Source organism: Manihot esculenta, chromosome 11 (assembly GCF_001659605.2).
Source record: "Manihot esculenta cultivar AM560-2 chromosome 11, M.esculenta_v8, whole genome shotgun sequence".
Taxonomy (NCBI): Eukaryota; Viridiplantae; Streptophyta; class Magnoliopsida; order Malpighiales; family Euphorbiaceae; genus Manihot; species Manihot esculenta.
In genome coordinates this window covers 873,852-892,091 of record NC_035171.2, presented here as the reverse complement: position 1 = coordinate 892,091, position 18,240 = coordinate 873,852, and the positions used below count along the sequence as shown (strand labels likewise).

The window sequence follows — 18,240 nt, the reverse complement described above, 5'->3', positions numbered from 1 at the left end:
GAGAACCAGGCCCCAAATCAATTCTGCTGTGTCCCAAGGCAAATCTCGATCCCTATTTCCTCCCCTCTTAAACCTTGAAAAGGCTAAACCGGAATCAATAATTCATGTTGACGAACTGATCACGTTCCTAATTTTGAAAATAAAATAAATAAGCTCTCAAACATTATTTTGACCAAAACAGAAAAGAACAACCCCTCAACAAGGACTCAAGCTGTACCACAAATCGAAATCAGACCGAAACATAAACCATTCTATGGCCATGGCAATACTAATAGCCCTGGCAAAGTCCAAACGCCTGATGCTGGGCCTTGAACAAAGAAACCTGCAACTTTGAAAGACATACTGCATTTGCTTTGAAAGGTCCCTAGAATAGCGTTTTTTTTATATAGACAAAGGAGCATTATGCCTGAAACAACAATGTTTCCAAATGTAACATATTTGTGGAAATAATAAACAAATTATTCAAAATTTCTTAAGAAATACAAAGCAACTGTCAACAAAGCACTAAGGAGGAGAAAGCCACTTATCAACTACATAATATAACCATCAGACGGACAATCAGCTAGTTCCTCCCTCCTTCCCAATCAAATAACCCAATAGCTGAGGCTTCCTTAACCAGTACTGTTCAAACCTCTGCCTTGCATATGCCATGTAGTCAAAGTCAATTTTATTCACATGTTCCTGAAAAAGAGGCAAAAACAATACCCGCAATTATGCATAACATTCAATACCCTATCTCAAGCCATCGCATAATTTTTCAAGCACCTTAGAAGCGGCAAACTTCTATTTAAAAAGTGAATGTGAGAAGCAGCACATACTGATATTATGCCCCACAAACCCCAAAACAAATGGCTTGCAAGCGTGTACTTCTCAACATCATCCAAAAGCCGCTTCCCCTCGATATCTTTAGCTTGACCACCTGCATGAAACCCAATAGCTTCATATGATCATCACAATGAAACCACTTTTCCAGTTAATTTTGTTGCATGAACTCCAGTACGAGTATTGGCAAACATCCCATTTATGGCTGGCATTTATTTTTATAAGTGCAAGACAGAGAGCCTCCAATCAAAGATGAGAAATCAAGAATCCATACCTTGGTATATGAAATATGCCAATCACAATGGATAGACATTGATAAAATACCAAAACATTGCATACTTACATAATTATGATAGTCAGATTCATGCTTCATATGGTTAAGAAAAGTAGACTCAGATTCAAATGTATAGTTAGCCTGATACTGGTTACTAATAAATTGTTCACCATTCCAATCAATGTTCCAAACAAATATCCAGCACCTAGATCTCACAAACTAATATAGAATTGATTAGCCAAAGAAAAAAAAACACACTACATGAACAACAAATATCTTCTAATTATGAACATAACAGGTCATTACCTGAAGAACTCAGATACACATGCAGAAACCTTTGACGCTCCTCCGAACCTATGGTAAGACACAGGTCACAAGAATGCATTCACAGTTGCTAAATGAAAGCAAAGAAATAAAGCAGTAAACAGATGATCACACACCAGGATATTTACTATAGTCCATGACATGAGGTGTATCACTGTGATAGTCAGCAGCCATCTCACAGAAGTGGTTTGCTATATCAAAGGCAATAGGATTGTAACTTGCATATTCATAATCCTGGAAAACAAGACATATGATCAACCACAGTTTATTAAGTAGGCATTGGGCAAAAGAAATCATAAAAAACCAATTCAAGTGAGTTACAAAATTATCACAAAATGGAGGCTGAAGAAAATTCTTATGGATCTCAATTTCTGTTAGCTATCGATTAAATGGAGTGAGTAACAATATTCAAGTTAAATTTTGAAGTCAATCCACATCCATGACCAGGTACACCAGCAGGCTTGCAAGACTTCATTTATCATCATAAATCTCATCATCTTTATCAAGCAAACATCAAATAACAAACAGTTCTAAAATTGGAAAAAGACAATGGTCACATTTTTCTGAAACTTCAAACTAAAGTAAAAGCATGAAAATTGATTGAAAAGTAATTGATGCAGAAAGCAGATTCTTCAAACCAAAACCAAATGTCAAAAGGTAATTTAATTAAGTCAAACTAATGAATGAAATTAAATCAACCAAGGCACTAATTCTCTTGGTAAGCTAACTCGGTTTTTTTAGAAGAGTTGCATATTTAGGAGAAATGGAGTAGATTTATGTCATGCTCCAATATCAGTAGGAATGCATATTTAGGAACCCAATTCAAAGGAAATGAACAAGAACAAACTGCGTTACTTGATATTAATTGTACCTGAAAAATCTATCTCCATTTGACCTTGTAAAACAGAGAATCCATGAGACCACTAGTCACGCCATCAATGTCCTATAGCTCATTCAACCAGGCAGAGTCACAGCTCTACTTGCATTACTGTGCATAATTGGTTGAATGCATCATAGGAGAACAATGCAGAACTAGGGGCATTCATGATATGGGCATTGACATTGCTAAAGTTAAACATGAAATGGGCCATATGGCAGCAGCGCAAGAATAATGCACTACAAATGCACATGCTTTTCCAAGAGGAAGGGAAGAGATCCAAAGAGCTAGTACAAAAAAGGGATTCCATAGCCAAGAAAAAAGCAAATTGTCTTACGAACTATGTTTAGTATATTATGTTTAATATAAAAACGGCAGACACTAACTTGCTGTTTCTGAGATAGATTGCAGGTGATACGTATCCAATAGGGCAGACTTGGTGTGGAGCAACTTTATATCATTCAAACGGATGATTGCTCCACGCCATTGTTGCAAGTCTACCCTATCAGATCATCAGGGTTCAAAGAAGAAAATTAATAAGTAACGACAAATGATCAACTCAAGATAGAACATAAAAGAACACTAGGATTGACCATTAACATTAACTATCAATTAAAATAACACAGAGATAGAATTGTTAAGATATTTCCAGTAGAACTTTTACAGAGAAGTAGGGATGTGATTTCAATATTTGAAACTGAAGTAACATATTCATGGATTGTATCAACTACTGAATAAAAAAGACTTACAATTATGGTAATTGCTTTTGTCTCTTCATCGATCATTATGTTACCATATTGTAAATCATTATGACAGAAACCAATTCTTTGATCTCCCGAGAGCACCTTTTCCAGTAAGGAAATTTCCTGTTCAATGGCATCCAATCGAATGGCTTTAGCTTCTTCAGAAGGACACACACTCTTAGCTGTTTTCAGCCAGTTTCTGAAAAATAGACAAGCATCGACCAACTGAAGCAACACAAGAATAAATAGCAAGATATATGAGACCTTATATGAAGAAAAGGAAAGGGAGAAACGGAACATACCGCAACCTAACCCACAAGGACACATTCTTCGGACCAGGCATTGGAAGATCATGGAACTCCTTCAATTTAGCTGCTATGAGAGAGGATATATCAGGATCACGCAAATCAGATGCAGACAGCGTCTGAAATTCAAATATCAAGAAGTCAGGCAAAAATTTGTTGGGGAAGGAAATTTCCAATCAATTGATTGAAAAAGAAAAACATTGTTTATGGAACTGAAATGAAAAATCCAAGTACCCTGGCATGTATGAACTCTTCAATTCGCCCATTTGCAAACCGGCCCAGTAGACGAGGACCCTGCCCTTGTTTAGACATGAACTCAAATGTCCGGATCTCGTCATCCCTGTCAAAGAAGACCTCCACACCATCACCATAAATCCTCATCAGAACCTTATGTGAGCGTCGCTCCGCCTTTGTTGGCCACTTAATCTGAAAGACCTGATTGGTCATTGCCCCCTTAAGAGGGATCACCTGCAATGCATTAGCATCAAGCACATCCTCCCACTTGGACGCCAATGACTTCAATATTTCCTTAGCCTCTCCTGGTATACTATCTTCTTTGTTCGCCACAGGATTTTGCACAACACCCATGACAGAAAAAGAAAAATACCCACAAAAACTCACAAAACAATGTAAACTCACTCCACGCAGCACTTACTTTTGGAAGAGTCTGATCTGAAACGAAAATAACCAAACAGGCAATAATCAACAAGACTATTATCTTCCTAAAATCCTTACGTTCATCAATTGATTCCTCAATTATCAAAAAAATGGCTCCAGAACCAAAAAGCCAACACAAAAAAGAACAAATGCTATTGTTATTAATTCAATTCGTTTCCTCCATATAATTCCAGAAAAGAAAAGAAAGTTATTTCAAAGCACCCAAACACAGCCCTACGTTTACGAATCAACCAAAATCCATTAGTTAAACCAAATAATAGCGAAATCTTTCAATAACCTAGTAAAAAAACAATAACACTTGCCTCTTTTTTCTTTTTAACGGTTGATACAAAATGAAAGGGAAGCAAAGCGGAGGATGGAAGACAGAGAGAGAGCTTCCTTTGGTAGCCGGAGATTTTTGTTTTTCGTCGCCGTACGGTTGGGAATTTCGCGGGAGAAGAGGAAGGGAGGCAGTGGGGTGTAATAGTTGGGGAATCTGAGACTGAGAGAGCGATGATAAGAATGAATTAGAACCGTTGGATATGCCGGAAAGATTTGAAAAAGCGTGACGTAAAGAGGCTACGTGGGAGATCGGCGGCATCTGACACAGCGGGTGATCACGTGAAAAGTGCAACGTGGCTAGTGACGGTGGAGAAAGGAAGAAAAGATTCCGGAATTAAAAAATATTTCCAATTCCATACCACTGTGCCTTGGAAATGATGGGCCCTCCCGCACTATTTCTATTTTTCCTTCTTGGTTTTTCTTCTCCTCGGCCAATTCCTCTTTGGTTTGAAGTTTCAACAATAAGTCAGTTAGAAACTTTAAAATTTTTAGAAAATATAAAAATTATTTTTATTGAGTTAATATTTTTCTATTTTTAAAAAAATTATATTTTTTAATGGACCTCAATTTAATTAATTTATTTTAAAAAATAATTTTTAAAAAATAATATATTTAAATTAAATAATATTAAAATTTAAAATCGTTAATTTTTGAATTTACTTATGACTTGACCTTGAATTTGAGAGTTTTAGTAATAACTCTATTAATATGTGGTGTAAGTTATTTGTCACATTACAGCATTTAACAATATTTTAATCCTTAAATCTTAGTTATTTTTTTAAAAATTATGTTGAATTCACTTTTTTCATTAAACACTTATTTATATAATTTTTTTTAAAAATTATAATTAGGTTTAATAAATTAAAAATTAAGAAAATTACACTTATATCAAAGAAAAAATATAAAAATTTTAAGTTGTTAATAAATAAACTTTTAAAATATTTTATTATAATAGCTAGAAAAAGAATATTTTTTATGATTCCATATCATTAATTTTGCGAAATTATAATGTTCAAATTTATTTTTTTTATAAAATTTATTTTAAAATATAATAAAAAGTATTTTTTTTATTAATTCTTAATTTTATCTTGTAATAATGGATTAGAATTTTTTTTTTTTAAATATCGTGTCTCAGTTTCATTTTTTTTCTATTAATCAATGCTGAAAATTGTATTTCACAAGATCTAAAAGAGGGTTAAAGGGAGAGGGTATAAAGATTATTCTAAAACCTAAATTAAAATCAAATCAAATTAAAATACTTAATTCAAATTAAATCCAAATTCAATAAACCAAACCAAACCAAACGTTACACATAAATCTAGAAAACACGACCCCACACCGATACAGACTCCACCGAGCTACGCAAATGCTGACTTTACAACTGCCTATCGTGACTTACACTAATCACATTATACAAATTTATTTTTTTTTACTATTTTTAATGATTAAACATCATTAAAAAAATATTAAGAAAAATTATTTTTTAGTCTCTGAAATTTATCGTAATTAATATTTCTGTTTCTCTATTTTAGTAATTCAACACTTAAATTTTTCACTTTCTTTTCCATTCAAATTCATAATCTTTCCGTCCATTTAAGATGTTTAGTCAAATATTTAAAGGTGAGAGGTGATAATTTTTTTTAAAAATACCCTCCTCTCAATGTGAAATCCCTAATTTTCTTTTATCTATTATTAATTCTCCTTTCTTTTTTCTTTCCTTTATTTTTCATCTTTTTTCTTTCTCATATTTTTTCTATTTCCTTTTGACATTATTGATTTTTTTTTCTCTTTTTCATTTTTTTTCTCTATTATATTTTTTCTATATTTTTTAACATTTTTTTTCTTTTTTTTTTTATCTTTGTTCTTCTTCGTATTTTCTCTATTTTCTTTTAATATTGTTAATTTTTCTTTTTTCCTTTTTTTATTTTCCATCTTTCTTCTTCCTGAAGTATTATTTGAGAGTTGCAGAAAGTATAGGAATTTTAGCGAAGAAGAAGAAGTTGCAGAACCAGTAAGAGTTATGAAGAAGAAGAAAAATAATCTACAGTGAAAATGTATTAGATTTGAGTTTCGTAATTTTAAAATAGTGGGACTTTTAGTGAGGGTCAATTTTGTCAATTCACGTGTTTTAAACAGTTATTTTGGATGGAAAGACTACAAATTTGGATAGAAGAGAAAGTGAGGAATTTAAGTGTTAGATCGCCAAAATAGAGAGATAGAAGTGTTAATTATATTAAACTTTAAGGATTAAAAAATAATTTTTTTAAAATATTAATTAACTATTTTATTAATTATAATAATTAAATATCATAAAAAAATTAAAATATTATTCATATAAAAATATTAATTAATAATTTTTTTTATAAAATTAAAAATTAATTAATAATTTTTAAATAATAAAATATTTAACAATTAAAATTAATATAAAAATTAATTAATAAATTTTTTAAAAATTTTAAAAACATTTCACACACAACACGTGTATTACATGAGGATGATATAGGATTCCCATGTTTCATTGTCTACATCAGTCACATTATGATAAACACGTTACCCACAAGTTTTTTTATTTTATTTTTATTTTTTTAAATTATTCATAAAATAAATAACAAACAGATGGTTTATAATTTAGCAAAATATTAAATTACGAAAAATTTAAATTTTTATATTAAACTAAAATGTCTTTAATTAATTAATTACAAATAAGACTAATGAATTTAATTTAATATATAAATAAGTAATAGTATATATTTTTATAATTATAATTTATAATTTCTTTTTTAAAATGAAAATCGAAAATTGAAAAAGTTAGAATATAAAATTTTTTAAATTTATTTAGATACACTTATTATCATATTGGGTCTGTGAGTGTTTTGATATAAAATTATTAATTATTATTAATGATAAAAGTGTATATATATTTATATTATTATGAAAAGCCTATATTACTCATTTTTTACTTATAGCCTGACGATTGGCAAGATACATGTTCTAAATCTTTTTAATATTTTTTTTTAATAAAAAATTGAATTTATGAATGATTTGGAGTTCAAATTTAAAATGTATTATATTTTTAAACAATTTTTATCATTTAATATCCATCTTAATAAATTTTAAGTTTTCTTACATTGTTGTTTTTTTACTATAAGATTAAATATTTTAAAATAATTAAATATTTTAAAATAATTAAATAAATGACTCCAACTCGAATTCTCCTCTCATAGTTTGATATCTTTGAGGTGGATACCTTTAAAGCTAGAAAGGGCAATGGATCTGATAATTTCATAACTCTGATAGGATAGATTTAACACGAATTTAAATTTGAAAAATGATATTTGTGACATCGAATTGAAATTTTATTTATAGGTATTCACTATCTAAATTTATTTATATAAATAATTAAATTTAATATAAAAATATACTTTTTATAATAATATTTATAAAAAATTTTATGTGTTTTTATTTAAAAATTAAAATTAAATTTTTTAAAAATATTAAATTTTTTAAAAATATTAAAATTTTTAAATAAAAATATTTTTTATATAAATTATTAATTAAAATATGTGAAATTAAATAGATTTAAATTTTATTCGGATAATAATAATTAGATTTAAATAGTTAATATTAATTTTTAAGTAAATTTAAAATAAATTCAGATATTAATAACTTAATTTTCAAATTAAAAATATTTTAATTTTCACGGATATTTACTATTTAAAGAGTGCTCGGAGTTTTTTGCAATGCATATAATAAACTGTCATATAATAAACGTGTGAACAGTTTAGAAGGAAATGTATTACATGCAAAAACATATATAAAAAGGTGTGGCGCAGAATAATTTTACAAGCTAGAAAACATAAAATGCGTGTTCCTACCATCTCCATTACTTCCACGTCTGACTCCCAATTCACAAAGAATCATGTGGTAGATGTCGGAGAGGAAGAGAAGCTAAGCCATGAGTGCAAAGAATTGCTGCTGTCAGTTCCCAGAGAGAGAGGTTGGAGAACTCCTTATATCTATCAATTTCAGGGATTTTGGTGCCAGCCAAAGCAGATCCAAGCCATTTTGTCTTTCCATAAACACTTCCAAGCAAGAGACAGTGATGTAATTGTAGCCACAGTACCAAAATCAGGCACCACATGGCTTAAAGCTTTGTCTTTTGCCATCTTGAACCGCAACCGATTTCCACCATTCTCAAATAACCATCCCTTGCTTGTTTCCAATCCTCATGATCTCGTTCCTTTCTTTGAGTACAAAGTTTATACAAACAACCAGGTCCCTGACCTCTCAATAATCCCCCACCCTAGACTCTTTGCTACCCATATTCCATTTGCATCTTTGCATGAATCCATCAAGAGTTCCAAGTGCAAAATTGTTTATGTATGTAGAAACCCTTTTGACACTTTCGTCTCCTCGTGGGTTTTCATTGACAAGGTGAAGCCAGAAACTCTTCCTCCCTTGTCATTAGAGGAAGCTTTCAACATGTATTGCAATGGGGTTGTTGGGTTTGGTCCATTTTGGGACCATATGTTGGGATACTGGAGGGAGAGCCTGGAAAGACCAGACAAGGTGCTCTTCTTGAAGTATGAGGACCTGAAACAAGACATTGCGTTTCAGTTGAAGAAGCTAGCCAAGTTTCTTGGCTGCCCTTTTTCAATGGAAGAAGAGAAGGGAGGTGTAGTTGAAGACATAGCCAAGCTTTGTAGCTTTGAGAAGTTGAAGAATTTGGAGGTGAACGTATCAGGCAAGTCCATCTTGAACTTTGAAAATAGGCACTTGTTTAGGAAAGGTGAGGTTGGAGATTGGTTGAATTATTTATCTCCTTCAATGGTGAAGCAGTTGAGCCAAGTGATGGAGGAAAAATTAGGTGGCTCTGGTCTTGAATTCAAGGTGGTTTCCTAGGATGCACGGAGCCATGTTTGGGTAGCTGCTTGCCACTTCTATTTGGGAATTAAGTCATGTGGATTATGGTGTAGATCGACGTCTTCTACTATCATATATGTGTAGAATGTAGAACAAAATCAGCAAATTAAATCATAATGCATGATTTAATTTGTGTGCTATAATTTTATTAATTAAATGAAAGTATTTTAATTTTCTCTCTTGAATTATTTTTCTCTTGTTTTATTATACGAGTCCTATAATATATGATTTAGAAATAGAGATTTATAAAATAGTAAAAATGCGTCGAGTAATATAAATTAAATTGGTGAACTTTAGAATAAGTGTTTCAAAGGAAATACAAAAATCTATATTTATATCTAATTTATAGATATAAATATATAAATTAATCTAAATAATTTATATATATCTACTCCCACACTCTCTTTACAAATACTTTCGCAATAATTTATAAAGAAATGATTCATAATAGATTAATTAATCTAAATACTCCAAACATTTTGATAAATTCTAATAATTTATAAAGAAAGATTTATATTCTAAACTTTTAATTTTGAACAATTAAATTAAACTATTAAAATTTATCATAATTTTATATATGAATTCAAATTAATTTTGACTTAAAATTTGAGATGGTCATTCTGTGATGGCATTTTACTATTTTTTTAATTTATATTTTTTACTCATTAATTAAAATAATTCAAACGTTTTTATAAATCTATATTTATATCTAATTTTTTAATTTATTGAATAAAATAATTTAAAATTTGTAAAAAGTTTACATTTATATTCTAATATTTTAATATTAAATAGTTGAAAAATAATTATCAAAGACAATTACAGAATAGTTGCAAAAATAATTATCAAGATAATTAAAGAATCAGTGATCACATTTTTAATTAAGGCACCAACGAATAAAAAAAAAACCAAATTGATAAGTAGTTTTTTTCATAGTTTTGATAATAGCGGAAAGTATAGAATCTAAACGAATGATAATAAAAATAAAAATAATGAGTAAAAGATGTTAGTTTGAAGAAAAAAATAGTTAGAAAGCGATAAATTTTTTTTTTCGAACTAATCTCATTTACCTATTAATTTCTTTTTTATTATCATTATATTTATTTAAATTCTATCATTTTCGCGAGACAAACTCTGTGGCGGATTGGTTAGCGAAATCGTCAGTTGGAGGCTCTCTTGGGATGCAAATTTTGGAAACGCCTTCTACGGAGTCTCGGTACTACTTGCAAGCTGATGCTGTTGGAGTTATATGGTCTCGTGGTTTTGCTTAAGGGCTTAATATCATCCTTACTATGTAAAAAACAGAAATTTACAAAAATAATTTTTTAAAAAATTATATTTTTTAATGGACCTCAATTTAATTAATTTATTTTATAAAAATAATTTTTAAAAAATAACATATTTAAATTAAATAATATTAAAATTTAAAATCGTTATTTTTTGAATTTACTTATGACTTGACCTTGAATTTGAGAGTTTTAGTAATAACTCTATTAATATGTGGTGTAAGTTATTTGTCACATTACAGCATTTAATAATATTTTAATCCTTAAATTTTAGTTATTTTTTTAAAATTATGTTGAATTCACTTTTTTCATTAAACACTTATTTATATAATTTTTTTTAAAAATTATAATTAGGTTTAATAAATTAAAAATTAAGAAAATTACACTTATATCAAAGAAAAAATATAAAAATTTTAAGTTGTTAATAAATAAAATTTTAAAATATTTTATTATAATAGCTAGAAAAAGAATATTTTTTATGATTCTATATCATTAATTTTGCGAAATTATAATGTTCAAACTTTTTTTTATAAAATTTATTTTAAAATATAATAAAAAGTATAATTTAAATAAACATAAAATTAAGATTTTAAATAAAAAGAATTATATTATTTTATTTATTAATATCTATAGTATATCTTTATTTTTTTAGTTAATTTTTTAGTAAAATAAATCAAAAATATCTTTAACATATGTTTTTGGATTAATTCTTAATTTTATCTTGTAGTAATGGATTATAATTTTTTTTAAAACATCGTGTCTCGGTTTTATTTTTTTTCTATTAATCAATGCTGAAAATTGTATTTCACAAGATCTAAAAGAGATTAAAGGGAGAGGGTATAAAGATTTTTTTTTTTAAAATAAAACTATTGATTATATTAATAAAATTTCATCAAATAAAGAGTAATGTCATTCTAAACAGAGAAACGATAATACCTAATAAATTCTCTAGCCAAAGTATGAGCAACTGAAGTGGCACGACGACGAATCCATCTAACAAAAATATCAGTTCTAGAGTCTAACAAAGATTTACAATCATTCAAAATTAAATCCAGTTTAGAAATGTTTAAATGTGTAGATTGAAGAGTTTGAACTACTTGTAAACAGTCTATGAGAATGCAGCCATTAAAAGGCAAAAATTTCGTTGCAAAGAACAAACAGTGGCGGAGAGCTAAAACTTCAACAATTACCCGCGTACTATTACTTTCCGAGAAACCAAAAACATCACGTTAAAATATACCCTCAGAGTTTTCCACAACAAAACCGTAGCCAATAAAATCTTGAGTCTGAAACAAAACCCATCAATTTGACAAAGCCAACTGAAATTATCCAACCTTGAAGATGACGCACAAATTTAGAGAGGAATGGCTTTAAGATCACAAGCAGGGTTGGAGGAATAAAGCAAGTTCATGCCCTAATATAAAGTAGTATTGGTATTTCTATGCAAAGCACCAGCACATTGAGCAACTTCCCAATCCAAGATATGATGCATGACGTCTTCCACAAGGTGAGCTGCTGAATTTTGCACCTGGTTCTATAATAATGAGTTCCTTACTAACCATAATCTCCATACACAGACCATTACAAAGGTTTTTCGAACCTTGTCTTGGGACTTCAAAATCTGCAGTAAAAAATTAAAAAAATTATCATTAGGTTGCAAATCTCCCACTCCCCCTTACCTCCAAACTTCCTTGGACACATGATAATGCAATAAAATATGATTGATACATTCATCTTCATGGCACCAAGGACATCTAACATTCACATTCACACCCTTTTGCCTTAAGTTATCCTTTGCAGGCAATATATTTCTACAAACTCTCCAACAGACTTCACTTTTGGAGGAACCGAAACATTCCACGAACTAGTCCACAACTCATCCCCACATTAAAAGATGATCTTCCTAACAAGTCCATACATACAAAGTATGCGGACTTCACCATATACACACCTCTTTTATCAAAGTGCCACAACAAGGAATTTTCCTTATTGGTAATACTAATAGAAATGCTAATAATAGCTCTGATTTCTCTTGAAGAAAAAAACTTCATTAAAAGAGCAATGTTCCAAACCCTCCCATTATCTTCAAAAAGATTACAAACATGCAAATGTGATTCAATAAAATCGGGGCCATCATCCGCAAAAAAGGGATCCTCCTTAGGAATCCAGGGAGCTGAAACCACTAAAATCTTCTCTCCATTACCCACCCTCCACCTTGTACCCCTTCGAATCAACTCCCTTGATACCATCACACTTTTCCAAATAAAACTAGCACCATTACTTACATTGGCGGAAAATAAATCACCATTTGGTAAGTACTTTGCTTTAAATACTCTATAACAAAGAGTATTAAGATTTATTAAGAACCTCCACAGTTGTTTGCCAAGTAAGTCCTGAAACCCCACACCCCCCTCATTCTTTCTACTACACATTTTCTCTCATGCTAGCCAATTAATACCCCTTCGCCCTTCTCTTTTACTCCCCCACCAAAAGTCATTAACCATTCTATGCAATTCATTCAAAATTGTAATAGAAATCAAAAAAATATTCATACAATATACAAATATAGCCTGCAACACAAATTTTATGAGAACCTCCCTGTCTGCTCTAGATAGGAATCTGCTGCTCCATGAATTAATCCTCTTCCATATTCTTTATTTCAGAAAATCAAAAATTATTTTTTTGTTCCTCCCAATAAGAGAAGGTAACCCCAGATAGGCACTATGACTCAATGGTGAATGAACATTCAGGATATTACTAATATTAAACCTTACAGAGGAAACCACATTGGGACTAAAGAAAATGCCAGATTTGTTGAAGTTTACCACTTGACCAGAAGCAGCTGCAGAGGTATTGAGAATAAATTTAATACTATCTGCTTCCTCCAGTCTAGCATTAAAAAATAGCAGAGAATCATCTGCAAAAAATAAATGTAAGATCTTTGGGCATCTAGCACCTGCCCTACAGCCCTGCAACCAGCCCCTAGATTCAGTATCTTTAAGTAGTAACGATAAGCCTTTCGCATACACCAAATAGAGATACGAAAAAATAAGATCCCTCTGTCGAAACCTCTATCAGGCACAATAGGGCCAATCCAATCACTATTAAAATTGATATTGTAAGAAACTTTCGAAAAACACATAGTTAACCACCTACTCCATTGAGTAGAAAAATCAAATCATTCCAGCATGTCTTTTAGAAACTCCCACTCTACCATATCATAAGCCTTAGAAATATCAATTTTAAGTGCACAATTACCATCATTTCTACCCTTATTAATTTTCATATTGTGTATCATTTCAAACGCAACTATAACATTATCGGTAATCAACCGATGAGGGATAAAGGCAGACTGATTCTCAGAGATAATCATAGGAAGGAACCTTTTAAATATGTTCGCCAAAACTTTAGCCACAATCTTATATAACACATTACATAACACAATTGGACGAAAGTCTTTAACAGTTTCAAGACTATCCACTTTAGGGATCAAAACAATCAATGTTTCAGTAAGAGAAGAAGGAAAAGTACCTTGTTGAAGCCATAGGCAACAACCGTCGGAAACATCATTGCCAATCAAGTGCCAAAATCTCTGGTAAAATGCAGGGTTTAACCCATCCGGCCCAAGTGCCTTGTCTGAATGCATCTGAAAAAGAGCAGCTCTAAATTTCTCATTCGAAAAGGGAGCACAAAGATTAGCATTATCGGCATCACTAATCAAGGGCGGCACCAACTCAAAAACCCGTTCATAATCCACAGAATTGCCATAAAAAATAGACTGAAAATAATGCAGAACATGATTTTTAATTTCCTGCTCATCCTCAATCAAGGTACCCGACGACTCCTTTAATTTAGTAATACGGTTCATTCTTCGTATACCATTAATTTGTACATGACAAAATTTTGTATTTCGCCCATTTTTAAGCAAAAAGCACTTTGCCTGCTATTTAAGTCTAGCTTCTTCCTGCTCAAGGAGATGATTCCAATCTTCCTTTAAAAAGGCGTGAGAAATAGTACTGAGCTCATTATTCAATAATATCTGTATAGTGTTCTTCTTTTGCCAAAACTCTCTATTTCTACTCTTACCCCACAACGAAAGAGCATAAACTAAATCACCACGTTTCATCAAAAGGTTGTATGGTATATAATTAACCCAAGCTCCTATAACAACCTCAGCCAGACCCTCATCACATAACCATACATTATCAAATCGAAATCTCCTTCTATATCCTTAGGAGCTGTATTAATCACCAACGGTTTGTGATCCGATCTAGGAACATGAACAACTGAGCAAACATCATTAGTGAATTTACGAGCCCAGTCCTCAGTAGCAAGGGCTCTATCAAGCTTCTCTCTAACCAGATTATTTGACTCCCTGCCCTTCTCCCATGTGAAGAAAGAGCTAATAGTGGGTATTTGAAGAAGATTACTGTCCTCAAGTGCTTATCTAAACCCCTGCATAAGATAATTTGGCAAAATTGCTTCTCATTCTTTCTCATCTCTCGAACATAAATCATTAAAGTCTCTCGAACAAAGTCACGGAAGAGAGCTTCTACGAGATAAAGCTCGAATAAGGTTCCAAGACTGACGTCGTCGTTGCGATTCCGGAAACCCATAATAACCAGTAAACCTCCATTGGACATTATCTTGCAAAACAACCAAATCAATAAAATTTGAAGAAAAGCCAATTACAGAAACAGACATATGACTCTTCCACATTAATAAAATGTCCGAGCAGACAACATTAGTGAATTTACGAGCTCAGTCCTCAGTAGCACGGGCTCTATCAAGCTTCTCTCTAACCAGATTATTTGACTCCCTGCCCTTCTCCCATGTGAAGAAAGAGCCAACAGTGGGTATTTAAACAAGATTACTATCCTCAAGTGCCTGTCTAAACCTCTGCATAAGATAATTTGGCAAAATTGCTCCTCCTTTCTCATCTCTCGATTATAAATCATTAAACTCTCCAGAACAAAGCCACAGAAGAGAGCATCTACGAGATAAAACTCGAATAAGATTTCTATGTATTCACTGTCTACATCAGTCACATTATGATCAACACGTTACCCACAAGTTTTTTATTTTATTTTTATTTTTTTAAATTATTCATAAAATAAATAATAAACAGATGGTTTATAATTTAGCAAAATATTAAATTACGAAAAATTTAAATTTTTATATTAAACTAAAATGTCTTTAATTAATTAATTGCAAATAAGACTAATGAATTTAATTTAATATATAAATAAGTAATAATATATATTTTGGTAATTATAATTTATAAATTACATATGTATTTAAATTTTGATTTAAAATATTAAACAATAAAAATTATATATAAATTAGGGATATATATACTAATAAGACTAGTGATCAAGCATAAATTAGCCACATTTTTATTATCTTTTTTATTGCTTATTTACACATTTTTTAGTTTAATTTATGGTTTTTATCTTGTTTTTACAGAAAAGGAAGAAATTGGAAAATTGGAGAAAAAGTGCAGAAAATTGACAGAAAAGTGATTGGGTCAGTGATTTGCCCAGTGATCCGCCCAGATCAAGCTGAAGCAGAAACCTGGAGGCAACAAGTGATAAGTTCAGTGATTTGCCCAGGACACTCGAAGACACTGGCCAAATCACTCGTAGAAGACAGAGAGAACTGACTCACAGAAACGTGATCGGGTCTGTGATTTGCCCAATCACTTGAAGAAACTGGTCAAATCACCGGGCAAATCACTTTCACAACAGAAACTGACAGCAGAGCGGGAAATTGGGCAGAAAACAGAAATTCGAATTTTCAGATGTCCAAATCCAACCCAATCACTACCAACATAAAACCAAGAGCCATGAAAGAGCTTCTCATCCAAGGAATTCCAATTGCAATTAAATTCAACATCAAAAGAGGAGTCAAACACTAAATCAAAAAGGGATTTCAAAACCCTAGATAGATAGAATTCTTCAGCTATAAAAGGAGAGCCTCCAAACCAGCAAAGGCATCTTCTGATCATCTCTCAGCTTCAGAAACTCTCCAGAAACGCAGCAATCTCTTCTTTCTTTTTTTTCTTTTGTGATTTTGTCCACCATGAGTGGCTAAACACTTTCTTTTCTAGTTGAAGTTGGAAAATTCAGATTTGTGATGAATTGGGAGATTTAAATCTCCATTGTTAAACTTCTATTTATTTTCAATATTTATGCAATTTGATCTTTCTATAATTGTTGCTTTGCTTTTAGAATCAATTTAGGCCTATTGCTTTTAATTGCTTGAGTAACAATTGTTTGAATAATTTAAGTCCGTAATTGCTTGTATTATTTGAACACAAATTTAATCAAGTTGCATGATCTAAACTTGACCACGCGGTTGGCAAGGTTAGAATTAGGTTTCTCTAAGTCTTAATGCAGTTAACAGTTGTTCGATGCCAAAGGCCCCAAGGACGTTCCTTGGCAACTTGTTAACTAGTGTTTGATTAGCGAACGTTTCCTAATCAAACTAGAACTAAGGAGGAATTTGGATTGTGAGAAGCGTCTTCCACATCCTAAACTAATTTATTGAGATAAATAGGAGTATTAAAGAATCAATGATCAATTCTAAACAATCTGAAATAGATCCATACTTCAACTAGAAGCTTTTCTCTTATTGATTTACTCATCTTTAAATTATTGCTTTCTTTTGTTATTTAGTGTTAATCCATCAACTCAAAACTCCCCTCTTTTAATTACTTGTTATTTACTCGACCTAGTCATTATTAGAAAAATCATTGGTGCCAATTCCCTGTGGTTCGACCCTATTGCCACTATCTACAAGTTTATTGTTGATTGTTTAATAGGTTTATTTTTGACGGCTTCGACAACCGCCTATCAAAAATTGGCGCCGTTGCCGGGGAATTGATCTAACTAACGTATTTTCCTTTTGTGACCAGGGCTGATCGTAAAGAAGCTCTTCTTTACGATCCTGAAATTGAACACACTGCCAAGACCTTACAAGCATGGCTACGGTAAGTATGTCTTTTCTCTCTTCTCAAATTATGAACTAACCTGTAACAGCCCGGACACCGATACCCCTCTGTAACGGCTCCAAACTGCTCGGCGCTAGGATCCAGATCGGCTTAAGGCCGCCTAGACCCGTAGCAAGCCTGCTACTGAACTCTGGGTACCTGCTCAATCCCATACATGATCCAACAACTGGAAAACTTTTCTGAAAGACTACCAGACTTAACTTAAAAACCACTCAGATATACTAATCTGAAATAGCCCTTAGGGCTATCTGTAATACACCAGTGACACGTTACCAAGTAACCTCCATGCACTATGCGCTGTGTCATAGAACCCACTCTGTAAAGGTCAGCATATCATAAGTTACCTTGGCTACCATAGAGTCACAGGAATCAAACCTGGTCTTCTCTATTGGCCTCTCTATGGATCACAGGAATCAAACATGGTCTTTCCTCCGCACTGGTCTTGGGTCAAAGGAAGTAATCCCTGTCTTCCCTCCCTCACAGTTATAATTCACTGGGTTTTCGAAACACAACATTTAGTAAGCCTGGTTTGACTCATTTCTCATCAAGAAACTAAAAACAGGATACATGCATATACAAGGGATTCAGCACACACTGGGCAAAGCACAACTCCTCATTATACTCTATCTCTTTACCACAAGCTCTTTCCATGCATAACCTGTATACACAGTATATCCA

The 18,240-nt window shown here is 31.6% G+C and overlaps 2 protein-coding genes across 5 annotated transcripts; one reads left to right on the top strand and one right to left on the bottom strand.

Moving 5' to 3' along the window:
- Positions 1-359: 359 nt before the first annotated feature.
- LOC110626545 (probable choline kinase 2) lies at positions 360-4,675 on the bottom strand. Of its 4 annotated transcripts, none has more exons than XM_021772509.2 (8): positions 4,326-4,675; positions 3,580-4,017; positions 3,343-3,464; positions 3,047-3,239; positions 1,537-1,654; positions 1,403-1,450; positions 819-919; positions 360-681 (listed from the first exon to the last, which is right to left on the bottom strand). In XM_021772509.2, the coding sequence occupies exons 2-8, from the start codon at positions 3,931-3,933 to the stop codon at positions 559-561; spliced, it is 1,059 nt and encodes a 352-aa protein (XP_021628201.1). In that variant the 5' UTR covers positions 3,934-4,017; positions 4,326-4,675; the 3' UTR covers positions 360-558. The 4 variants fall into 4 exon arrangements, with proteins under 4 accessions (XP_021628201.1, XP_021628202.1, XP_043817692.1 ...); XM_021772510.2 differs by having other exon boundaries at positions 3,580-4,012; positions 4,326-4,642; XM_043961757.1 differs by having other exon boundaries at positions 538-681; positions 766-919.
- Positions 4,676-8,204: 3,529 nt separating this feature from the next.
- Positions 8,205-9,344, top strand: LOC110627100 (cytosolic sulfotransferase 15). Its single transcript, XM_021773343.2, has one exon. The coding sequence runs from the start codon at positions 8,206-8,208 to the stop codon at positions 9,244-9,246; it is 1,041 nt and encodes a 346-aa protein (XP_021629035.1). The 5' UTR covers position 8,205; the 3' UTR covers positions 9,247-9,344.
- Positions 9,345-18,240: the final 8,896 nt, after the last annotated feature.